Source organism: Heloderma suspectum, chromosome 17, assembly GCF_057233095.1.
Source record: "Heloderma suspectum isolate Gila_16-S chromosome 17, 16-S_ref, whole genome shotgun sequence".
Lineage (NCBI taxonomy): Eukaryota > Metazoa > Chordata > Lepidosauria > Squamata > Helodermatidae > Heloderma > Heloderma suspectum.
Genome location: NC_139474.1, coordinates 17646109 through 17672583, shown reverse-complemented (window position 1 = coordinate 17672583; position 26475 = coordinate 17646109). Strand labels below are relative to the sequence as shown.

Sequence of the window (26475 nt, the reverse complement as noted above, 5' to 3'; positions counted from 1 at the left end):
ATTTTATTTTAAATATTCCTTGGCTGCCTTTCAAGGCAGGAGCCCTCCCAAGGCAACTTACAAGCGGTGGCAAGCAAGGGACCCCCACAGACCAGCAAGGGAGTGCTTGGGGCCTGTGGGCTAGGAAGCCAATAAGGCAGGGATGCTAAAGAGGCCATTGGGTTGTGGGACTTAAGAAGCCAAACATTTGGCCGCAAGAATGTTCTGGAACGCGATCCGTCCTGCAGCGGTCATTTTGCTGGAAGGCATCGGAAGGACGCTTTGGGGCTAGCTTTGCCGGCACGGCTGCCGTCTCCTGAGTGGGTGTGGACCACAAATTCGGGGATACTCGAGAGGCCTGCTCATGAACAGTGAAATAAGGGCAGGCTTTGAAATTCCCCAGTCCAAACCTGCAAGGTGACGTAGGCAGCTCTGTCTACATCAGCCCAACATATGGTTCGTTTTGCTGCCCCTTCCTTCTGCCCTTACTGAGGGTGGTGGGAAGGGCAGAATCCCCAAATCTGGAGAGATGCCGCACCCCCCAGCCATCCACTAAGGCTCCACACAGGGATTGGGAGCCGGTTGCCATGGTGTCCGGGGCCTGTATCTTTCCTCTGCATCGGCCTCCCTCTTTTGCCTCTTGTTGCCAGGTTATCTCCGTTGCCAAGGCAACCAGTGCAGCGGAGGGGACCGCTTTCCCTTCCACTGCAACTCCTTTTTATTCTTCTCCCCCCTCCGAAACACACGTACACGCACCACTCCCAATTTTTATTATTCTTATTTCCCCCACCCCCACCTCCATTTTTAAAAGCCAGGCCAACCCCCCCCCCCCAAATCATAAAAGAGATGGCAAAACCACCGCGAATTAGAAACAGAGAGGCAGACGGTCTTTCATTGGGACTAGGATTGGGGGGGTTGGAGGGAAAACAATCAGGCCAGAAAAAGGGAATTTCTCCTGGGGGTTTATTCACCTTAGGCCTGCAAGATTTTCTGTCCCTGAAGACAGCTTATGTATCTGGGCTGAGTCCCTCTGCGGCTTAAAGGCCTCTCCTCTCCACATTTCTAATTCTAGTAGTTTTGGCTTTGCAGGAATTAGTTCTATTACTGATTATAATAATTACTATTATGAAGTAGTTATATAGTGCTGTCAGTGCCTGTGGTGTTAGACAAAGTAACAAAAAGACAGGTCCCCCACCCTCAAGTGGCTTTACAATCTAGAATTTGGCAACAGAGGCAGGAGTGAAACACAGGAAGAATATGCATTTGTTTCAGGAAAGGTCCCTGCCCCAGGGGCCTTACAATGATAAATTCAAAGCAGGAGAGGCAACAGAGATAAACTGGGAAAGAATACGCGTTTATTTCAGTATAGGAAGACAGGGGCCTGCCCTGAGGGGCTTACAATTAAAAAGTTGAAGCAGAAGCGGCAAATAATATTTATTTCAGTTACATGTGCCTATGTTTTAGAAGACGACAAGGGATTCAGGGGTTCTGTCAAACGTGAGCTCGTCGATGTGCATGCTTTTCACAATTCATGTTTTCTAATTAGTATTTATGATGTTTTTATCACCCGTTTGCTCCAAAGTGCTCGAAGCTCTTATGATAAAAGCGATATGGGACTGCCCCATTTTTATTGTAAGACAAACCCAAAATTTCCTCTTGTATTAATCCTCCCTCCACGAAACTGCTCAATCCTCCAAGACACAGACAATTCCAGAAATTTTATTTATATATATATATATATATATATATCCGTCAACTTCTAAAGACCGCCCCGCTCCCAACATCATTATCTCTGCCAGTGAAAACTGGGGGGGGGGGTGAAGAAGAAGAGGGAAAAAAGGAGCAGATGCCCCGTAACGATGGCAACTAGAGAATATATTCCATGGCAACCACCCACTCATCTCCAATTTACCCATCACGTTGCCATAGGAACGGCCCTGACATCATCACTTATCTCTATAAACAATGACCAGGAGACTTTGGCAAAGGAGGGGAACAGAGCAGGCTGGGGGAGAGGAGAAAAGGTGCGTGCATTTCGGAGGCGTGGGGAGAGTTTAGCAATGAAGGATAGTGTAGCAGGGTATCTGGGGAAGGGTTACAAAACTTGAGAGAATAGGAAATTAGGAGCATCCAAGGGGGTTTGCTTGAAAAAATCATTTGTTTCTAAGCCCCCGCCCTTTAATAATTGGTTCTTCTTCATGTTAATACGCTGCACAATTCTGATCTGGGCAGGCCCCTGTGGATGACACAATTTCCATCGCAGCACTGGAGAAGGAAGGGCCCTGTCAGGCAAACCCCCAGCCCCAGGGGAAAGCTTTTCCAAAGTCTGGGTTTGTTCTGCCAGTTGGGTCCACAGCATGGCGCTGCGGCATGGTTAACCCATGACAAATGACGCGGGCAGGTTACAGACAACAGCAGCTACGCTGAGCACTTGCATGCAGTCAGCTCTGGGGTGGAACAAAGAGCGGAGCGGGGCGGGGGGGGGACCCGGCTGTCAGGCCATGGAAAGCAGTGAAAACGGAGACAGATCTGGCACGCTGAACACATGCAACCCACCGGGAAGTTCACCCAAGTAAGCCTCATGGAAGCGAAGCGGTGCTCCTGTGTAGCTACGTGACATTTCCACAGGGCATGTGCAAAAGAACGTCATGTCATGGTGGGGCTGTGCCCCATGTTAAGGAGGGAGAGAACAGCTGCCGCTTGCCACGGCAGAGGCCAGATCTGGTACACTTATTCAGCGTCTTGCTAAATGTAGATGTCACTACTGGGAGGGAGAGGAAACCAAGGTTCTAGTTCTTAAGGAAAGGCAGGTTTGGAAACATGTGTGGAGTTTGGAGAAATGTCAGAAGCTGAAGGTGGGGTGTGTGTGTGTGTGTGCGTGCGCGTGTGTGTATGTGTGTGAGAGAGAGAGAGAGAGGGAGTGGGGTTTTCCAGCTACCAGAGAACTGAATTTCAGGGCCAAGTATAGCTCTTTGTAACAGAACTGAATGCATATTCTTTTCCCCATATATACTCACTTCTATCTCTCCCTCTCTCCCTCCCTCCACTTTTGCCTCCTGCAATGTCAGATTTTAGTTTGTAAACTCCTTGGGGCAGAGGCCCGTCCCCACTGACTTTTGTACAATGGCCATGCACGGTGCCGGAACCACAAAAACACCATCAAGTAATAATATGAATCGCAGCGGTGAGCTTCCCTGCATGAGGATGAGTGGGATAAGACAGAGGGGTCGAACAGGACCCCTGCTGTGTTATGCTGTAATGACCCCTCTGCTAGCTGGGAGCCAAATATCCCACGCCGTAGCTGCCAGACATATCCAGTGCCTGGACCGGTGAAGGAGGAATGGAAGCTGCTAACTACAAGAGGCAGGGAACAAGATGGTTGCTGAAGATCTGTTTGGTACCCAGGAAAAGCAAGTGTGTGTGTGTGAGGGAAGGGCCCCATTTAGGGTTCCTGTGCCCTAAATATACAATAGAATTGACAGCGATGGCAATTCTAAAAAGGAATTGCACCACCAAATTTCCCCTCTCTGGAGCCCTGTTGAAAGTGTAGAGGCCCGGCTGGTGAAAGAGATGAGCACAACTCCCAGTTTTGTTTGCTCCCAGATAGGAAGGCCCTGGATGTATAAACCAAACCTCGGTCCACCCCCCTGCCCCGCAAGGAAAGTCTGCTGTCTGTTGCATTCACCAACTGGAGGCCCTTTTCTGATCCGCAGGGGAGATTAGAGTGGGGTTGCCATCATCCCGACACAGGGTTAATTTCCTTTAGCCATCTGGAGCAGGCATTCCCTTTCTAACAAGGACAGGAATTGGTGTATATTATTTTCGCCCCTCTCCTGAGGAGAGAAGAAGCCTTTTTGGTAGGCAGAGCATCGGCTACTGAATTTTTACTCTGGATACAACACACAGGCTACTGCCAAGTCCTGGGTTTGTCATTCCTTTTGTTTCACAAACATTCTGATTGCCTCTGGGCATGCCCAGGATTCCTTTCTCACAGGGAGAAAGGACCCGAGGGCAGAGCGTCCCTGGGCATGTGCATACTGTATTTTCTTTGTGAAGAGAAAGCATCTCTGCTTCTCTAGAATCACTGCCTGTCAAAGCTGGGGTGAGAAAGGAAGACCCCCATTCAAACCCCCAAAGAGCCAGTCGATGCTAAAGTAGAGGGACGGATGGCCTGACTCTGTATAAGGTAGTTTCCTATGCGGCCTTGAACCTTGTTTGCAGGGCCAAGCGAGATGTGATGCTAAATGCACCATTAGAAAGCACATCAGGTTTAAAAATAAATAAATCAGTAGCAGGCACGGGGGTGGGAATATCAGGACCATGGCTGGGGAGGGAGGGTTAATCCTCCCCGCCCCACGGGCTGTGGTGCTGACAAAAATCACTTTCCTCGCCCTTCTCTCTGTGCCTGCTACTAAGGGCGCGATCCTATGCGTGTTTAGACAGAAAAAAGTCCTACAACTCCCAGCATTCCCCAGCCAGCATGGGTAATACTGTGTCTGTGAGTTGTAGGACTTTTTGCTGTCTAAACATGCACAGGATTGCGCCCCGAAGCATTTAAAAAAACAATGACAGATTTAGCATCACATCTTCTTTGGCTCTCTATAGCTAGAACAGCAGTAGTCCCAGAAGCATGGTGTCCCCTTTGGAGGGAAAGCTGGCTGGTGTGACACGGAAGAGAAGCTGTGGGCTGGCTCTCTTGCCCATACAGTGGCTGGGAAGCTAACTAGCCGCCCACGGAATGGTGCCAGCTGCTGCCATGATCCTCCAGTTAAGGGGCAAAACGCCACGCAGTGTCACAGCAAGCATGATGTGTCTGCGTGCATGAATCACAACCTCCACAGCTCACGCCTGTGCACTGCAAATACAGCCGTCGCCGCCACCATCCCGTGTAACACTTTCATGTGCAGGTGGCTTGGCTGGAATCCCCCCCTCTCCAAAGAACACAAAAAAACCCGTGCTGGACCTAACCAAGTATACTTCTAAGTCTAGCATCTTTCCCTCAGCGGCCAGACAGATTCCTCCAGGAAAGCCACAAGCAGGGCACGAGGGCAGCAGCGCCATTGCTGCTCCACAGCTTTGGATATTTAGTGGTATACTACCCCTGAACATGGAGGTTCTGTTTCTTCCATGTTTAGTGCAGTATTGTTACCCATGATCGGACCAAGGAACGATCCTGTCCCACCTCCTGCTTCCCGTGATGGCCAGATGGATGCTCTGAGGAAGCCCACTGCTGCCGGGGATGCAGAGGTAGACTGCTCCAGCTGCAGAGTTTCAACTTTGCTGTCGTGACTCGTAGCAATGAGCAAGGTTTCTCCTCCTTCGTTAATCGGTCCAATCCCTTTAGGAAGGGATGTGAAGCCTCAGGCATGCGGGCCAAAACTGGGGTCACAGTCCAGACCTCTGGGGGCTGCCAGATGGTCACCCCCCCTATTTTTTATTCACCTCAGACATTCCCAGATGGCCCTGCTACTTCGGAATCCCCAAACTGACTTCGAAATTTTGCTTCAGGTGAAATTTGAGGGTGGCTCTAATTTGGCAGGAAAAGATACGGGCAGACCAAGGCCTGCTAAAAACATACCATCCTGGGCTCAGCTCAGCCCTGGTTTGGCCAGGATTAAATCTCGAGGAGCAATTTGCCTGGGGGGGCTCATTCTTTGCAGCCCCCACACAGGAAGGTGGGTGCTGGGATTTCGGCCATGACTTTGGGCCACTCGCTGTCTCTTCCCTAGGAAGGAAGGACATGGGCGCCCATCTGAGATCAGAAGGCAGCCCCCAGTCTGGGGGCCACCTGCCCTAATCCGGCTTCCCCTGCCCCCTCCCTCCCCTCTCCACACTTCGCCTCGGCTTCACCAGGCCTAAATCCAGGGATTATCCAACCCAATCCCAAATGTCCTTAGATCCCAGCATGCTGTGCGTGGTGGCCAGAGTATTACTGCAGGGTTAGTGCCTGCTGTTTGTTTAGCGTTGGTGACCTGGGGAGGGTGATACGGCGTCTCAGGTAAACTCCTCCAGAGAGGATGGGAAAGAGAGAGAGAGAGAGAGCTGACAGGCCAATTGTCTCAAAATATCCAGGGATCAAGCAATCCCAGAGCTTAAAGCCCCAGTCAGATCTACTCAGAGCCTCAAGGAAAACGGAACTCACGCAGTCCGCTGTTGTCTGATTGTGATGACCGTGGGAAGTTCAGAAAGAAAGCGTCCGAACCGACGTGATGGACAGCTTGACCGTCTGTCCATCAAGCCCAGCAATGTGTACTCGGACTGGCTACAGCTTCCTAGGGTCTCGGGCGGAGAGAGACACCTTCCCCAGACCCGATCTCCGAGATCCTTGAAACTGGAGATTCCAAAGACTGACCCTACGACCTTCTGCATACAGACCTTTAGGCAAAGGTCTTGGCCAGCTTTGCTGCCCAAGGGAACCTGAGACTGGGGCCTTGGGCATGTCACGCAGGTGGTCCGCCCACTATGGAATGAGTCCTTTCAAAACACCTGCCTTGAACCATTACGTGACTTTCCAGGGTCTCAAAAGGGTAGCCTTTCCCAGCCTTGCTTTTAAGGCCCTTTCAACAGGTTGCCGGGGATTGCATCTGGGACTTCTTGCGTGCAAAGCTGGTGCTCAGCCCTTGAGCTGTAGCCCCTTCCTGACACAGCAGCCCCTTCCCTGACCTGTGTGTAAAGAAAGGTACTAGAGCAACAAACACCCCTGCTCCATCATGATGGGTGGGACCTCAGCCCCCTTCCCTTCCTGAATGGGAGAAGGATCGGCGGGCAGAAGAGAAGCTGGAGCGCTCTTCAAGGACTTGAAAGGTTGTCCCAGAGAGGAAGGCCAGGATCTCTTCTCCATCATCCCAGACTGCAGGACACGGAATCATGGGCTCAAGTGACAGGCATCCAGATTCCGGCTGAGCATTAGGAGAAACTTCCTGACTGTTAGAGCAACACGACAATGGAACCCATTCCCTAGGGAGGTGGTGGGATCTCCCACGCTGGAGACATTCAAGAGGAGGCTGGACAGCCATCTGTCAGGGATGCTCTGACCTGGATTCCTGCACTGAGCAGGAGGTTGGACTCGATGGCCTTGTAGGCCCCTTCCAACCCTACTATGCTAGGATTCTATGATTTTATGGACAGTACCAAAGTCCCTTACAGGGCACCCAGCACTCTCTGCCTTCTGTGTTCGTGCGTAACCCTTCCTCACATGTAGGTGAAGCTTCCAGCATGCAAACTATAACCGGGAAATTGTAGGCAGGAGTCGTGGTGACCAGAGGCAGGGCATGGCTAAGTCGATCCTTTCTCGGTTGCGGCCACAATTCGGATGCTTGAATGAGTTGCAGCTAGAGCTGAGCTATAACAAAATGCTGATCAAAAGATGTAGGAACATTCGAACCCAGAATGAACCACCCTGAGGGCAGGAAGCAATAGCTTCAGTTATGTGCCACAGGGAAGGGGAGGCACTTAGATGGACCTTTTGCTCCAATCCAGTAGAGTTCTCTGTAGGTTCCACAAACTGTTGGAGGTTATGTATTTAGGATCAGAAAGAAATCACCCCACGTCAACCAGTCAGATTGCAGAGACCAGCAATAGGTGATAGAGGGGAGAATTTAGGCTCCGGTGCAACTTTTCACCATGGCAGTGCCACTCTGGCTGGAGAAGATGCAAAAGCTATAGAATCATAGAATCCTAGCATAGTAGGGTTGGAAGGGGCCTACAAGGCCATCGAGTCCAACCCCCTGCTCAGTGCAGGAATCCAGGTCAGAGCATCCCTGACAGGTGGCTGTCCAGCCTTGTCTTGAACGCCTCCAGTGTGGGAGCGCCCACCACCTCCCTAGGGAATTGGTTCCATTGTTGTATTGCTCCAAGAGTCAGGACGTTTTTCCTGATGTTCAGCCGGAATCTGGCTTCCTGTCACTTGAGCCCATTATTCCGTGTCCTGCACTCCGGGATGAGGGAGAAGAGATCCTGGCCTTCCTCTCTGGGACGACCTTTCAAGTCCTTGAAGAGCGCTATCCTATCTCCCCTCGGTCTTCTCTTCTCAAGGCTAAACATGCCCAGTTAGCCTTGAGATAATTCTCCCCTTTATAATTCTCCCCTCCGATGAAACTACTAAAGACTTCACCTTGTCAGCCCTGAAGGGGAGTCGTAAGAGACCTGGGACCAAATCTCTGCTCGGCTTCTACGGAAAACAGACACGTACATCAACCCAGATACAAAACTCTCCCAAGAAACACATGTCTTCCCCTAGCGTGGAGAGCAGACACGTCCACAGATCCATGGCCCCTGTCCCCCATGGTGTTACCGCTCCCCGATGAACACTCCTGCCGTCGTTAGCTCAGCCGCCCCCAATTCGGTACACCTGCCTCCTTTTCATCCCCCCCGCACCTCCACCACGCCAGACGATGTTTACCTGACTACGGTACTTCTGGAGCTGCCAGTTACCTAGCAACCGGGCGGCCAGGTGACGCGCTAGCAGGAGCAGAAGGGAATATATTTATGACAGATGTTTCTAGACAAGTCCCTGAACAAAAGGCGGACGGGGAGGCGAGGGAGCCGGGAAGCCAAAGAGGCCTAGAAACCAAAGGCAGGCCTGGACAAATAATAATAATTAAAAAAAAATGTAAAATTCTGCAGAGAGAACATCCAAAATTCAGCACTACATTCTGCAATTAAAAAAAGAAACTGATACACATTTGTATCACTCAATCGACATAGTCCGAACAGACTTTACTAGAGAGTAAACTCCCACTTACTTGCAAGTGTACCAGGACAAGACTGGGGTGTGCGTTTGGGCTTTGTGGGGAAGGAGCTACGGAGGGCAGTGAGGGCCCCCCAACTGACCGGGAATTTCATTCAGCCCACTTTCTCGGCTCCTCAGATTTACCACGGGCGTTTCTGACAGGCTGTCAGCGATCATAACTTCGCAACCGATGGCTGGTTGATTCGGGACAGACAAAACGAAGCCCTTTTTCGTGTGACCCAGAATTCACTTATGGGACTCCCTGGCGCAAGATCTACCTCTGAATAAAAGTTGTGGGGATGCCAATAAGGGAGGGATATTGCCTCTCTGTTGCGCTTATGGACTTCCCATGGGTTGTCCACTGTAGGAAAAAGGATCCTGGACGAGATGGACCTTTGGCCTGATTCAGCAGGGCTTTTCTTCTGCTCTTAACTATAAAGGCTAGAAAATTGGTTGTCCTTTTTTTGAATTGAAAGCAGCAATTCTCAGGAAGTAAAAAACAAAACAAAAATACTCTGCATACTCAACCTGGTACCTTCTAAATATTATGGACGACAACTCCCAGCTTTCCTGACCATTTGCCATGGCCTGCGGGGCAGGGGGAGTTAAGAACGTAAGAACGTAAGAGGTTGCAGTCCAAAACATCTGGAGGGCGCCAGGTTGGAGAGGTCTGCCCTGCCACATTCTGCGTTATTCCTGTGGAATCACAGCGCACACGCCAAGTCATGGCCAAGAGGATGGGCTCAGAGGCCAGTCGTAAACAAAAGCACAGACCTGAGGCTGTTAGTCTTCAGGGCTCAGGCCCTGCCAGAAGAAAAATATAGAAGTCATACGTACTGCTACTACAACAGCAGGCAAAACACCTGCTCCTTTTAATAGGCCCCTTCCACCACCTCCCTAGACAAACAGCTGCCAGGAAACACCAGAAAGACAGAGAGGGAGAGGGAGAGAGGAGGCAAGACTAAACAGAAATCATGGTTTGTCGGATGGGTCGAGGTGAGCAAAGGGAGGAGTGGAACTGGATCGCCACTACCCCACAAACAGACACACAGAACATCTGCTTCTTCTCAACACATTAAGAACTGTCAGAAGAGCCCACTGTCTGAACGGGGTTCAGGTCTGAAGCCCACGATGTAACAAAGGTGTGCCCCTGAGCACGTGCAGAATGCCTCTGTTACAAAAACTGTGTTCTTTTCCCTGGTAGACTTTCTAATTTGTTTACCAAGAACGAGCCTTGGGCAGGATCTCTTAATCTCTAAACTCATTCCGTGTGGCTTGAGTCAGGGAGAACAGGGGCTTTGGGCTTCATCTCGGAGCATACCATCATGACTTTACAATACTGACCTTTACACCTCCCCCACATCACCGACTGACTGCAACCAGCCCCCACAAACTGGAAGTGATAAAGGCAAAGGGTGTGCCTGAGCACGTGCAGAATGCCCGGTTTGCAGAGCTACATCGCCACAATCAGGCCTCAAGGGTCTGGTGACGTGGAGGACGGGCCCAAGGCAGTGACTTCAAGGCAGGGCCGGTCTGTCCCTTTTCGGAACTTGAAATGCTGAGCGGTAGTGAAAGTGCAGGTTTGGAGACCGGAGAGAACCCAGTTTGAACCCTGACTCAGCGGTGAAGCCCACCAACTAGGCTTGGCCAAGTCAAGATCTCTCTCAATCCACCCTACCTCCTTGGGTTATTGCGAGGAGGGGATAACATTTGGGAAGCACCATGCAACAGAAATGGTAAGCACGAACCGGCGCACCCTGAAAGTTCTTATGGAACCCAGGTTACACAGATGGGAGTTGTGTCACTCAGTAGTGCAAGCAGGGGGGAAAACAACCTCTTCCTGGTCTTTCTCCTAAAGCCCCATCTGCCCATTTAGCACCACCTCTCCCATCTTTGTCCACAGCCCTCCTTCAAAGACACAGATGTGACGCACGGTCTCTGTACATGCCCAGAGAAAAGATTATCTGGCCATGTACAGAGTGCCTCCCTCTCTCCGGCGAAGAACTGTAGCCTGTCCCCACACTCTTAGGACGTAAGAACGTAAGAAGAGCCCTGCTGGATCTAGTCCAACGTTCTGTTCACACAGAGGCCGACCAGCCGCCCATGGGAAACCCAGAAGCAGGACGTGAGAGAAGTAATGAAGGCACATGACTCAGAGGCGTCACAACTTTCTAGTCCTCTTTTAAATGGGTGTGGGGCTTGCGGGGTGGGTGGGGAGGATGGATTCTAATGTGAAATGCAGGATTTCGTCCTGTACGCACGCACCCAACTTTCATTCTGATTTCTATCACTTTGTGTTTTACATCTTTCTTGGACCCCTCCAAAACAGGTACAGCAGTTGAGCTGAGTCTTCTACTTGAAATGCCGGACCTTGCCCTAAAGGTACAACACCAACTTTCCTCCCAAAGTCTCTACAGGTCTCCCGTCGCTTGGCCAAATTAAGGCGCTGGACTCCCGTTAGGGGGCTCTCAATAGGCGTGAGCTGCAGAACCTTTTGTTAGAAATTCTAGGCGTTTCCACCACCTCCTTTGAAGACATTTGGAGAATAATGTCCAAACGTTTAAAGCTTATCAGCACTCTGTTCTTGCTTGACCCAACCCTCTTCCTTACACTTGGCCAGCTTTCATTCACATGGCACCAGGGCCCCCCCCAGGTATGGGCAGGGTGCTGTAACAAGCCATGGGCAGAGCATGGGGTGAATGAGCTAACAGGCAGCATGCAAGATTCTATCCGAGACTTTCTCACCATTATGTTTCTGATCTGCTTATCCTGCAGGCCCCAAAGCCCTAAATTTTGTGGGGAGGGGGACTGAGTGGGTGAGGAATCATTGCCCTATAGCCAGAACATGGATGCAGCCATACAGGGGGTGGGCAGAGATTATTGAGGCCCTCCCTGAATGTTCAGTATTATTTTGTATTCTTTTTAAAAAAAGTTTCTAGTCCTTATTACTTAATCAGATATAAAGAAAAGCATGCAGGTAGGATTGTACCCAGTTGCTCACTAACATGTAATACAATTACATAACTTAAAAACATTAGGCAAATGTTATTTAATTGTGCCCTAAAAGTGCAATCCTATGCAAGTTTAGGCAGAAATGCCGGGAGTTATAGGACTTATTTCTGTCCCAACACTCATAGGATTGCTCCGTAAGTTAAAGGTGCAATTCTATGCATGTTTAAACAGAAATGCTGGGAGCTGTAGGACTTATTTCTGTCCAAACTTGCATAGGATTGCACCCTTAATTGTATTACACATTAAGTGAGCAACTGGGTAGAATCTTGCCTGGATGCTTTTCCTTATGTCTCCTTAAGTCACAAAGGCTAGAAACTTTAAAAAGAAGGAAAGCTGACCATTCAGAGAGGTGCCCGGATAATCTCTGCCCCTGCAGCCCTCCTATCCTGGCAGTAGTGAGAGGTGGTCTTGGGTTACTATCCTGCTAGGGATCTGGCAGAACGGGCTTCGTCCTTTTGCTTGGAAGAGCCTGTGTTTTCCTTTGAAACTTTCTGTATATGAAGAGCAAAACTGCATGCCATCCACGCGGCAAGGCATGGAAATGTTTGCAAATCACAGCGAAGGCATTGCCGAAATAACAACAACAACAACAATCCACAAACTTGAGTAAAGAGCAGTAGAAAGCAAAAGCAGGTGGCATAGAGAGGAAAAGGGAGCCTGTGCCCCACAGACAAAGGGGGAGCTCCAAGCCACGGAGACAGTGAAACATCCGCTCCCCACACCCAGAAGGGAGGCAGAGGGAAGCAAAGTCCACGGGCCCCATTCCTCTGTAGCCCTCTGTATTCTGCAATCGCATGCCGGGGGGAGCGGGGACCAAGAGAGAGGGAAAAGGGGAGGGAAAAGAAAAGGGCCCCTTTTGAGTGGGACAATATACAAGGGACGCTGGATTTTTTTTGTGGGGAGGGATGGGTTCTCTTCTATCTCATTTAGCCGGCTTCTTAGCCAAACAGGGCCTGCGGAAGGCATGTCGAGATGGCTGCAGGTTATGATCATATTAAAAACTGTTTTTGCAGCCCAGGAGATGGGTTAGCTTTATGGGGGTCAATTATTCTGCAGGGGGGGGGTCACAGAAGAGAGCGCCTGTCTCTCAGTGGTTAAGTGCATCAGAGATGCTTCACGGGGGGTGCAGGGAGAGGGGTCACGTCTGCCTTCATCCTCCATACTGTCCTTACCTTGCAGTCCCAAGATGCGTGGCAACTGACTCAGCAAGGGTGGAAATTTAGCACTCTGCACATACTCAAAGGCACCCTTCTCAATCACAGGATTCCCAGAATTAAACACCAAAAGTTTGGGGGCTCAGCCCAAATTAATCCCTGATTCCTCTCCTTCATGGCCAAAGCAACAGCTGGAGATGAATGGTGACACCCATTCTCATCTGCCCCCCCTCCCCGCTCCCCATACCTAGATCATGAGTCTCGGATGGAGGAAAGCATAAGGATATAAAAAGAGCCCTGCTGGATCACACCACGGGTCCATCTAGTCCAGCATTCTGTTCACACAGTGGCCAACCAGCTGTTGACCAGGAACCCACAAGCAGGACAGGAGTGCAACAGCACCCTCCCGCCCATGTTCCCCAGCACCTGGTGCACATAGGCGTACCGCCTCTGGTACTGGAGGTAGCACATAGCCATCAGGACTAGTAGCCATTGATAGCCTTCTCCTCCAGGAATTTGTCCAACCCCCTTTTAAAGCCCTCCAAATTGGTGGCCACCGCTACATCCTGTAGAAGCGAATTTCACTGTTGCGCTTTGTGAAGATGCCTTTCCTTTTATCTGCCCCGAATCTCCCACCAATCAGCTTCATGGGATGACCCCACTGGGTTGTGGCATTATGGGAAAGGAAAAAATGCCTCTCCATCCGCTTTCTCCACACCAGGCATTATTTTGTACACCTCTGTCGTGTCTCCCCGTACCCTTCTTTTTTTCTGAGCTAAAGAGTCCCAGACGTTGTAACCTTTCCTCATGGGGGAGTTGCTCCAGCCCCTTGATCATTTTAGGGTGCAATCCCATCCGTGTTTAGACAGAAAAAAGTCCTCCAACTCCCATACTGGCTGGGGAAGGCTGGGAGTCGTTGGCCTTTTTTTCTGTCTAAACATGCATAGGATCGCACCTTTAGTATGATCATTTTAGAGACCTGTGTTTGAACTGGTGTTCAGCCACAGATTAATTAATAAGCCCATCTACCCATTTTGCAGAATGTAGAATGTGGAGCTAATAGAATTCTGGACTGTCAAACTGCAAGCTAGATGGGTCCATATTTTTTCATGATCTCCAAAGTGAAAAACAAAACAAACAAACAAACAAACAAACCCCCCTGCAGGTAGCACCTCGAGGAGAGGGCGATATATTACATGTTTCTCCGCCTCTGAATTCTACATGCAGAGAGCTTTGTGTTTTGTTTTGCTTTTGACAAAGGTGAGCATTAAAAAACACAGGTCCCCAGCAGCGATTTGAAGTAGCGCAGCCCGGACTTCCACCACTTTGTTCTCCATGATGTGTAGAATGGTTTTTTAGTGGCCATTGGCAGGTTACTAGCCCCTGTTCTATATGTGTGAAGTAAGAATAACAGACCTTTTTTTTCATATTTTTAATGTTCTCCCTATGGAAGAAGGAGAAACATTTCCCTGCATGTAGAAAGCTAGAGCATTAGGGAGAAAGGTTTAGTGTTGCCAGAAAAAAATCGAATCCAGTTACCTGGATGAAGTTTAGGAACATATAATTTGTTTTCTTCACATCATGTATAGTACAATGTTGTATTTTTGAGGTTGGTAATCTTTGTAAACCACTCAGAGAGCTTTGGCTGTTGGTGGATGTCAAGAATAATGGCCTGCTTTCTGCCATCAGATGGGATCAGGCTGTCATGTCAGATGTAACCACCCGGGATTGTGTGTAACCCAGAGTTACACACTAGATTACACACTAATTAGTTGGGGGGGGGGAGTTGGGGGAGAGTTCCAGCCTCTTGGAGGCCAGGGCGGCCCACCCAGGGACTGGCTGAAGGAAAATCTGCCCTGGGTTGCCAGGGCTGGGCTTTAAAAGTGGGCTGAGGTCGAGGCATGGGGTCTCCCTTCATCCTGGTGGTCTAGGACCTCCAGACAGCTGGTTGCTATCCGGGGAGATCCATGCTTAGGTATGCAAGGATAGGCCAGGTAGCTTTATTGTTTTGGGTTTGGGGTGTGCGTTCATGAAGCTCTCTGTATATAGTTAAGTGATGTAGCTTTGTACCCTCTGTGTAACTTGCCACTTCCATTCTTCCCTTCCCCTCTGCCCCTTTATTTTGATGTTAATAAACCTTATCCAACCTTTAGTTGGTGTGATCTCTCTGCATAACCTCAGTGCTAATTTCAGTGCCTCCTGGCTTACGAGGGTGGCTACTGGGTATTTTGGGGGACTGAAGGGCCGGGGTTGGCCAGTCCTGTTTTTGGGAAGGGGATCCCGGGATTGTGTCCTGGGCGGTCCTCCCTCACAGGGAGGTTGGGGCCGGTCCCAGCGGCAGGGATCCTTCCTTCCCTTCCCCTTGACAGTGGTATAAAAAAGTAATAAATGAAATGCAATGAAATGTATTTTGCTTCTGACAGGCAAGAGGGTCATAGAACACTAAAAATGGTTCAGGGTCAGGATATCTCAAGAACCATCACTTGGGTCTTCAGTTGAGGCCCTGATCCAGCACTGTGTGAGCTGCATTGAGCTGCCCTGTGCACACAGAGCAGGGTCTTCTCAGTGCTGGCACCCAGGCTCTGGATCTTTCTGCTTTGGGAGGCTCAGTCTGGCTCCCTCCCTGCTTGTTCCAAGACGCCTGGTTAAGGGTGCAATCCTATTTATTCTGTTTCTATACACCCTCATAGCTGGTCTCTGGGCCGGTCACAAAAATTAAAAACCATTAAAATACGTTATATAAAGTATAAAACCATTCACATAAGGACACACAACAGATAGCATGCACAACAACATATATCTAAAACAATTTAAAACAATTAGCCAGAGACGATCCACCAGGACCTCATCAAAAGACTCGTTATAAGCTGCCAAATCCCTGAGAGAAGAGGGCTGCCGAAAAGATGACGATGTTGGTGCCAGGCAGGCCTTGTCAGGGAGATCATTCCATACATGGGGGGCCACCACCAAGAAGGCCTTCTCCCTTGTTGCTGTCCTCCGAGCCTCCCTCGGAGGAGGCTTCCGGAGGAGGGCCTTGGATGCAGAGTGTAGTGTATGGGTCGGTTCATGCCGGGAGAGGCCTTCCATCAGGTCCTGTGGTCCCAAGCCGTGTAAGGCTTTGTAAGTCAAAACCAGCACTCTGAATTGGGCTCAGAAACATACAGGCAGCCAGTGCAGGCGGGCCAGAATCAGTGTTATATGGTCGGACTGTCTTGTCCCTGTTAGTCTGGCCGCTGCATTTTACACAAACTGCAGCTTCTGAACCATATTCAAGGGCAGCCCCAGGAAGAGTGCATTGCAGTAATCTATGCATGCTTAGACAGAAAAACGTCCTACAGCCCCCAGCATTCCCCAGCCAGCATGCTGGGAGCTGCAGGACTCTTTTCTGACTAAAGATGCATAGGACTGCACCCGAAACTGCTTGCTCTGGATGCTGACTGAATTGCTCCTACTGTTGATTGCTCCTTCTTTTGAGAAAAATCACCACTGTTTTATTGGGTGTGTTTGATGCTGCTTTACTGATCGGCTTAGATTATTCTTGCTAGTTAGTTGGTTGTTATTTTGTGTGTGTGTGTGTGTGTGTGTGTGTGTGTCTGTGTGTAAATCTTGATGTATTTTATCATGTTTTTATTACCACCTTGATTTAGGTGGGCGGTGTCTTTGGATGGGCAGAAAGGTAGTATAAACATATTTTCATATTAAGGAATAAGAATTACTATTATTTATAAAGCGTCTAAAGTCACTAGGAGTTGTACAAAAACTAAATATGAGATCAGGCCTTGACCACAAATTTACAGCCGAAGGATCAAAGACTCACTAGCTGTCCCTTCCACAAATCCTGTCCAGAATGACCCTCCTCCCCCAACCCGGCTTCTGAGGTTTCAGTGAGCATCACCAAAGCTTATCCCATTTGGTAATCCCATTTACGTCCCACCCTTTCTCCAAAGAGCTCAGGGCAGCAAAAGTGGTGTGTGTGTGTGTGTGTGTGTGTGTGTGTGATCTTACTGTATTCTCAATAACACCCCAGCAAGGTAGGAAGTTAGTTCAAGAGTTAGTGAAATAAACATTCAAAAAGCAAGCATGTTTTCAGGGCTGGGGACGGTACATAGGCCCAGGTTCCACACTCTGTCTACAACATTACATTTTATTATCTGTGTAGCCATGAGGGATAGCAGCTTGACATTTTCAAGATAAAAATTAAAAGGTACATTTCTCAGGATGCTGGATCTTCCGCCACCCAGGAGGTGTGGAAGCCAAAGTGAGAAGTACGTACGGATGTAGCCCTGCTGACACAGTGCTCGTAAGGCTCAGGACCTCGTCCGCACGTATTTCTTTCGTCCTGTTGTCACCTCTGGTCAAACTGTTTGCGCATGTTTTGTACAGAGCTACAAAACTCTGAGCTTTTGACAAAGGTGAAGATTTACTCTTGGTCTAGGCTTTTTACAGGCTGGTTTGACTCCAGCTGCAATGGCAGCAGCTGCTCCTGCCGAAGCTGCTGAGAGACCATCTAGCTGTGAGCCCTGCAGGATTTGGTCTCTGTTTCTTGGGCTGGCTTCCACCTGGGCTAGAAGGGTGGTGCCCCGGCTGACACCGACTACAAAAACTGTTGCTCCCACGGCTAGTTTTGCTGCTGTTTGGGCTTTGTTTGGTTGGTGTTTCTCATTTGTTTGGCCTTAGGACTAATTATTATCGGATTGTTTAATTTTGCTGCATATTTATTAAGGTGAGATGTTTTGACTGGACTACGTTTATGACTATTTAAGCCTCGTTATGACTGTTAGGGTGCAATCCTGTGGGTGGCTAGACAAAAAAAGAGTTCTGCAACTCTCAGCATGGCTGGCTGGGGAATGCTGGGAGCTGCAGGACTTGTTCATGTGTGAACATGCATAGGATTGCACCCTTAAATACAGTTAGCCTGATGTTTATAAGGGAGCAATCCTATGGCCGCTAGACAGTGGCGAGACGGCCATCGGATATCTTGTTTTCTGGGAACCGACCTCAGAGCCCACGCTCCGAGGTCGGTTCCCGGAGAACTGACCTCCCCACACTTCCACGCTGCCTCGGAGGCAGCGTGGAACAACCCCATCCTCCGTGCTCACAAAGGGAGTGTGGAGTGCCAAAAAGGGGCGTCTCTGGGGGCGTTCCGGGGCAGGGAGGGTGGAAATGCCTGTACAACCTCCTTCCCTGCTCAGCCCTCCCGCAGCTAGACAGCCACAACGGGCTGTCCAGCTGAAAATGCAGGGCAGGAGGAGTGCGGAGGGAACGATCCCCTCCATACTTCTCCTGCCCTGCATTGGATAGGAGGCCGTCTATCTGCATAGGCTTGCGCCCTAAGTTATGTAATTGTATCACACGTTAGTGAGCAAACGGGCAGAATCCTGTCTATATGCTCCTCTTTATATCCGCTTAAGTAATAAGGATTCTTGGAGAATTATCTGGAAAGAAGGTTTCTATATTTTGATGTTGCTCCATTTTATTAGGTGATTTTTTTCTGTCGTTGCTATCGAGCATGGCGTTACCACAGAAAAGATTATTTTTGCTCCCGTTTTTATTTGTGGAAAAACAAAAAGGGAAAAGAGTAAACCTTAATGTGGGTGCTGCTAGTTTTTCTTTCCACTGCTGTTACTGATATTTTGATATTTCTGTGGAAGCTTTGTGGGATCTCATGGTGGAAAAGCGAAGTATGCTTTTTAAAAATGAATGATAATCAAATCACTCCATGACACTGCAGACTGCTCTATTCCTGAATGCCCTTTGGAGACTTTTACTCTCTACCTGTGTCTGTGTTAGTCTCTTGAACCTTGACTACTGGATTCAGGCTTCACAGAGGGACTCTGTATGGAGGTGTAGGTTCAGATCTCAGCCTTACCCTATGCATTGCCTGTTCGATCTTGATTACTGGAATAAGGCTCCACACAGGAGCTGGTCATTAAGGGCACAATCTTACGTGTGTTTAGACGGAAAAAGGTCCTACAATTCCCAGCATGCCCCAGCCAGCCACAATGGTTGGGGCATGCCGGGAGTTGTAGGACTTTTTCCTGTCTAAACGCACACAAGGTTGCACCCTTAACTGATTTTACAGGTAGTGGAACCAGAGTTAGGGTTATCGGAGAAATTCGTGTGTGGGGGGGTCAGGTTCAACGGGCTTTCCAAGGTTCACCTCCCTCCCCCCCCCGGACTTGGTTCTGATTCCTGCTGCGGTGCCCGACTCAGTGTGCAGTGAGTTAGGCCAGTTTGCAGATTTTCCTGGGTGTTTTGTGCATTTTTTCACAGGTTGTGCTAGCCGCACAAATTTCTGAGCCATTTGCACAAATTCAGCCGTAATTTGCACAAACGGTTCAGAAATTTGTGCGAATTGCAGAGCCTGCAGGAAAAAAATGCGCAAAAAAAAAGTTCCCGGAGTTTGAGGAAAAGCCCACACCTTGGCTCGCAAGCGCAAGGCAAGTTGTATACGCTGCAGAACTCCGAGTCAAAAAAAGAACCGGATTTGCCAGCGACAGAGATTCCTAGCCAGCCCTGTATTAGCAGGGATGCTTAGGTCAGCAACCCCCTGCCCCCCTCAGACTTCCCTGTTCCCTCTCAGCTCAGCTGCAAAACTCACAGTATCTGGGAATGGGGGAGTAAATTTTCCTAGCTACAATATATTGTTCCCTGTTGCAACACCAAGTGTTTTGGCATGGGCTTGGTCTTGAATGGGCAATGGAGACCCATTCACTTTATGAAAGACCTGCTCCTGGGGAAGATGAAAACTACTGGAACTGGTTTATTGATATGGCTGCCTGGATTTTTGGACCCTCCTTGGTGACATGGCGAGGGGGGCCATCATGGTGAGCGCCCACGTTTCAAAGCTTACCCCAACACCACTGTTTGCAGGGTTATATACATACGACTAAGTAAATAAATACAACTCTCTGCCACAATGTGTAAGGACAGCTCTGCTGCGGGGTCTCCCCTAATCCAAGTAAAATGGGGGGGTGGGATCTAGATGTACTTAAAGGGACAGGTGATCCGAATACACAGGAGACAAAACTTTTACAGCTCCAGGGTCTGGAGGAGAAACCTCGTTTCCTGGGAACAATTCAGCCTTGGCAGGACAGCGATAAATGTGGGTGGCGTAAGTGGGGTCGGCCCACCTGCTGTTCTCCTGGCTCCACCGAGAGCACGACGACCATCTGGTTATTGCCACACACATTCATGAGCCAGGGAGACAGCGGTGCCTTAAAAGCTCCCGCAGCAGGTGCTAAAGGAAAGACAGCAAAGTGAAGAGGCCCCCAGTAGAGCCGTCAGACGGAAGGACGCTCTGTGGGACTTACCCCTGGCAGTGTTTTCTGCTCATGCAGAGCGCTTTGGGCCTTGAGGGCTGACTCGCGGGCGCAGTAGGTCAGGAAGGCGCATCCTGGAGGAGGAAGAAGAAGAGTGGCAATTTAATCAGGGACCCAGGGCCCAACTGTGGGCGCCAGGCGCTGTTCGGACAAGCGGGGGGTCCCTGTCCATATAAAAAAGACCACAAGGCTAGAAGCGGGAGGGAAGCACACCCAGCTACCGAACACCCACAGGGGCCGATTCCAGGCTGTGCGGAAACCGGTACTTCGGTGCTAGAGGCACTGAAACTGGGCGTAATGGTCTTTGCTCCCTCCCCAGCAACTGTCATTCTTGGAGAGGACGGGAGGCATCTCAGATGGCTTTAGAAGAGGATTAGGAAAATCCACGGAGGACCGGCCTATGATTAGTCACCATGGCGATACGTCAGTGCTAGACCCAGTGCTGCTCCAGGTTTTGGAGGGCCCCTGGGCAAGTCACCCGCCATGGGCCCCGTCCTTCAGCGAATCTGCCTGCTCACCGCCATGGTCGCCAGCTGCTCTTGCCCGTCTTTCTCAGCGGTGCCAACTCTTGCTTGCTTGGCAGGCAGAGAGCCAGGGAGCAGGCAGGCCAGGGCATCTCCTGCTCCCCTTTCTCGCCAGCTCCGTTGCCTGGGCCGGAGCGAGAGGCAGGGGAACAAGCGGGTTGCAATGGGGGAGAGGAGGAGCGACTCCAGGGGCCCTTGTCAGTGGGCCCCTGCTGGGGTGTGGGCCCTCAGCGCATGCCCAGTCATGCCTACCCTTGATGCTGGCCTTGACTAGACCTTAGGGACATACAGCAGAGGACAGCGACTGCCTTCAAGCCTTGCTCCTGGGCTTCCAGTCCACATCTGGTGGGCCACTGCAGAAAGCGGGATTCATTCGAGGGGAGCGGTGACCGTCAGCCCATTGCAAAGCCAATATGTGCCCTCCAGAAGTTTCATACAACAACTCCCAGCATTCCTGACCACTGGCTATGCTGTCTGGGGCTGATGGGAGTTGGAGCCAAAAACATCTGGAGGGCACCAGATTGGGGGAGCTTGGTCTAAGCTGTGGGTTGTGGCCGGGAAGCTGAGGCTGCAACCCTAAACGTGTCATGTAAGGAGAGGGTGATGTAAGGAGCGCCGTGCTGGATCAGACCAAGGGTCCATCTCATGCAGCATTCTGTTCACATGGTGGCCAACCAAATGCCCCAGTGGGAAGTCCACAAGCAGGACCTTAGTGCAACTGCACCCTTCCGCCCGTGTTCCCCAGCAATTGAGTAAATATGGTTAGGATTGTGCTGTTAGATACCCCCCTCCCTAGTGTGGGAGGGGACAGGGGGAGGATGGTGAGAAGACACATTTCAGATGGCTTGAAACCAGACGGCCACAGCTACGTCCTGAGAATGTAGCACAGAGAGCACACTGATCATCTTCTGTTTGAGCCTCTTTCCCAAACTAGAATTGCTAGGGTTTCTTGGGTTGAAAAGAGGGCAGTTGCCGGCAGGTCTGAAACTGCTTTGAATTTCCAGTGTAGACATGTTTCCAGCCTGCAGATCTCATTTCCTGTTAGTGCATGCATGTTTTTACATACATACACACACACACACACCAATTTCAGTTTTCTGACATTGCAAACTGCTCTTTGAATTATTTATATTTATATTATGTTATTTCATTTTTATTATAGCAATGAAGTATAAATATTAATCAGGAACATCTTACACAAAGTTTTAAAAATAAAATAAAACATACAAACATCGAATAATGCATAGGGATGAATGTTACCACTGCGTTTCATATTCTTCAATAGTTTATGAATAAACTCAGTTTTTCAATAAATCTATCCAGCTGGTGGCTTTCTTTGGCTCATGTGACCTATGTAAGTTTAGACAGCAAAGATACAGTCCAAACAGGTTCCTGCCAGTTACATAATAAAGGTGGTCCTGCAAGAAAGATGGCAATTGCAAAAGCTATTGCAATAGCTATTGCAATAATGCTGCAAGGGTCTCTCCAATTAATTTTTATTTGTAAGATCGTGTATATCCCATCTTTTGGCTCTCGAAAGGGCCCCACACAATACGAAAGTTAAAACAAAAACAAAGAGAACATTACAAGAAATGCAAAAAAATAAATCCATCTAGCGGGCAGGAAAAGAAGTTGAAGGATTTAAAACGGGCGTGGAAGCTGAGATTGCATACGTTCCATCTATTTCACAGAAGGAAACAGGAGCACGCTTGAAACACACCTAATGTCATAGGAAGCATGGCCGCCAGATTGCTTCCCCCATCCTGCCGCTCTTACACGGCTCTGAAATCCAGGATCTGACTGTTCCGTTTCTTCACTCTGCCCCAGCTTGCCCTCTGCTAATTTAAAAAGCACAAAGAGTTTTCTTTCATTTGGTTGAAGTTACATTAGAAAATAATAATACTTCAGTACAGCATGGGGACAGGCAATATGGCACCTGTGGGTATCAGCGCACCATTGGACACCTTTCTTGTCACCCGCTGACGTGCTCAACCACTCCTACTTTTTATTGCAATTTCTTTCGGGTGCAATCCTACCCAGATAGGTGACCGCCTCCGAATTCGGAGGCGACCGCCTATCCAGCACAGGGCAGGAGAAGCACGGAGGGTATCATTCCCTCCGCGTTATTCCTGCCCTGCTTTTTCGGCTAGACAGCTGATTGCGGCTGTCTAGCTGCGGGAGGGTGGAGCAGGGAAGGAGGCTGTCGTACAACACAGTTACGATCTCCCCACCCCGGAATGCCCCCAGATACGCCCCTTTCTGGCCACTCCGCACTCCTCTTGTGAGTGCGGAGGACGGGGCTGTTCCGTGCTGCCTCGGAGGCAGTGCGGAAGTGGGGGGAGGTCAGTTCTCCAGGAAACGACCTTGGAGTGCGGGCTCCGAGGTCAGTTCCCAGAAAACAAGATATCCTATAGCTGTCTAGCTGCTGTCTAGCGGCCATAGGATTGCTCCCTCCATAACTAAATTTCTTACTTGCAGCTGGGCTGGCTTCAAAGCAAAGCAAGGTTCTCTAGCTGGTCCCATCTTCTTTCCCCCACGAATGCCTCTGGGCCCCACGTGGGGCTCAGATACATTCTTAGGAAGTGAAGATGGGCGGCTGATGCTTTTCTCTGCGGCGTGGCCATTGTGTGGCAGCGCCCAGGACAGTTTCTCAAATTGCCAAATGTGCCCACAGGCCCCAAAAGTTTGCCTGCCCCTGTGCTACAGTATACATGATTGAAAGATGCAAAATCGATGTCCTTGCAGAGTGTGAAATGGCAGGCTGACACTTCGGAGGGTGGTGGTTCGTGTTCATTTGCGCAGGTTTATGGCCTGCATGCTGGAGACATGAGATGTACTGTTGACAGGGTGGCCCTGTGCCTTATTTGCAGACAACAGTCCTCTATTTGATGGGCTGTCCAGTCCCAGTTGGGTTTAAGAATAAGGAACCCTAAAAAAGGAGAGCAAGGGTCTTGAAGTTGTCCATCAACAGTTAGCACTTCTGGTCACTGCAGCTACAAACTGATATTGTAGAGCTGGAAGAAAGGCAGAAAAGGGCAACTAAAATGATCAAGGGACTGGAGCATCTCCCCTGCGAGGGAAAGTTACAACAGCTGGGCTTGTTTAGCTTGGAAAAAAGGAGGGTCAGGGGAGACACGATGGAGGTGTACAAAATTATGCATGCTGTGGGGAATGTGGATAGGGAGACATTTTACTCCCCCCTCATAATACTGCCCAGTGGAGTCATTCCATGAAGCTGACTGGTGGGAAATTCAGGACAGGTCAAAGGAAGAACTTATTCAAACAGCACATAATTCACTTCCACAAGACGTCGTGATGGCCACCAATTTGGATGGCTTTAAAAGGGGACTGGACAAATGCATGGAGGAGAAGGCTATCGACGGCTGCTGGTCCTGATGGTGCTATCTCTGTGCTACCTCCAGGACCAGAGGCAGTATGCCTCTGCACACCAGTTGATGGGGAACATGGGCAGGAGGGTGCTGTTGCTCTCTTGTCCTGCTTATGGGTTTCCTGTGGGCAGCCGGTTGGCCACTGTGTGAACAGAATGCTGGATGACAATGCTGGACCTTTGGTCTGATCCAGCAGGGCTCTTCTTATATTCTTATGTATGGGGAAGGGGGACCTTGCAGCCCAGAGAGACTTGAGCTCCCCTTCCTCAGACTTCATTCCCTTGAGGCTAGCAGGGACTAGCTGGTTGGGGGATGCTGGGATTTGTAGTCCAATACATCTGCAGGGCACCAGGTTGGGAAAGGCAAATCATTTTGGAAGTTTTGTATGAGATCAAAAATTTCCCCTTGATAAAGAGGTATTCTTGAGACATGCTGGGCACTACAAAACATTGGCGCTGCTGTCTCTTTTCTGTCTCTTTTGACTTTTACAACTTTTTTTTTAAATTCCTTTTGTTGTGCTTAATATCTAGATTCCCCTGTGCTTACATGTCTAATCAAGTATTACACAAAGAAAAAGAAATGAAATAATACTTTAACAACTACCAATATATTCCGTGACCTTTGAGGCCCACCCTATCCAGGTTCCAACCTCACTCCTGTTACACTCCTGGGTCACAGGAGGTGGCTTCAGAGAGAGTCTTGAGATCTAGCACCTTTATACATTGTAGAAAACGGTGCAGAAATTAATTCTGTGATCAGCTAGAAATGCTCTCCGCCCTCTTCCCTCGCCCACCATCTCCAAACTCCAGATCTCTTAACTCTACTTCATAAAAGCTTTTTACACTATCATTTCTCACCCGGGCACGATCGACTTAACTTCTTCCCACTGGCAATCCAAACGGAAAAGCTAAAAATACATCTGTCGATGCGGCGTGCAAGACGGAAGGGCGAGAACCGCCACCAAGAAATTTCACAGGAGAATCTTCTACGTTGATCAACAGCTCAAAAATCCCTCCCCTCACCCCACCCTCTACCCAATGAATAACACACTTCTAAATTTTGAGACAACCATTGCTGGGGCGGTAGAGGGGAGAGAGGGAGGAATTAGAAATTCAATTGCACTCTAGCGGCCAGATTCGTAAAACGGATTGCAAAGGTTATGGGCAGAAATTGGTTCAATATTAATTTTCTTTGCAATACTGGCAGATATAGTGATGACTAAACAGCCCTGATCCTTTGCACCTTTACTTGGAAGTAAATATTGCAGACTTCCAGCCTGATACGACTCAATGGATACTCGGAAGGAAATCCCCACTGGATTCAGTAGGATTTGCTCCCAGACGAACTGTGCCTGGGATTACAGCTCTGGATCCTTTTTGTAAATATCTGCATAATGCTCAAGATATGAAATAATTCTCCATCATTGCTTCCCCCCTCAAAACAAGAGCACTGTGGATGGTGGAAAAGAACACGAAGGGAATAATTGTATATCTATCCACCAGAAATCATCATCCATGCTTGGTTTATTTTAAATGGGAGGGGGGAATTAATTGGAGGACATTCCATTGGAAAAAGGGAATCACACATACACATTCAAGGGCGTTATTTCAGGTGGGAAAGGGGGGCAGCTTTCCCATTGTTTTCTCGTCACCGTCCCTTAGGCGCAGCTATATTTCTGGTAATTATGGGGTATGAACAGTAACCATAAGAAATGTCCTTAAAATACTCTGCTCTTACCAAATTTAAGGTACTTCTAGACGAGGCTTTTATTGTGCACCACCCTGCCACATTCACAGAATGTTACGGGTGGTCCAGACGCCTTTGTCTCTCATTTGTAACCCTCCCGTGCTCTCCCACAGCTTCTTCTGTCTTTTTACTCCGCACAAATAACAAGATCCATTACGGAGGAAAAGGCAGTGGGGCTGCACAAGGTGCTTTGATTATTAGCTCCAGGAGCTATCCATCTGGAAGCACCTTTAATCCTGAATTTATCCGAGAGTGTGACCACCTTTGAACGTTGCTTTGAAGCTTGCCTCTCGACCCCAATATCTGACATTGACTCTTTGGACACATTAAGTCAGGGGAGCAAAACCTCCAGCCCATCTGGGGTTCCCCAGATGACCACACTTCCTTCCCCGGGCCCCATCCCCTTTCCCCCAAACCAAAATCATGTGGTGTTTTCCCAGTTTTCCTGCATCCCCCCCCCCCCCGCTCCATTCTGAAAGGTTGGAATGCTTCTCCAAAGGCTAAGTGACTGGCAATAAGAGATTTCAGCTAAAATATGATGTTTTGGGAACGTTGGGGTCCGCCCCTTTTGCCTTGGCCCCACCCGCCACAGGAATGTGCCCCCTCCCCTGTGGAGAG

At 49.4% G+C, this 26475-nt stretch overlaps 1 protein-coding gene across 3 annotated transcripts in view; it reads right to left on the bottom strand.

Annotated features, from left to right (window-relative positions):
* The window catches only part of LOC146334623 (CUGBP Elav-like family member 3), a 66352-nt gene that overhangs the window by 21489 nt on the left and 18388 nt on the right, over window positions 1-26475 (bottom strand). For all 3 annotated transcript variants that reach the window (XM_084823659.1, XM_084823661.1, XM_084823660.1), the window contains exon 2: window positions 20190-20272. In XM_084823659.1, coding sequence (XP_084679785.1) covers window positions 20190-20272 — 83 coding nt within the window. The remainder of the gene's footprint in view (window positions 1-20189; window positions 20273-26475) is intronic.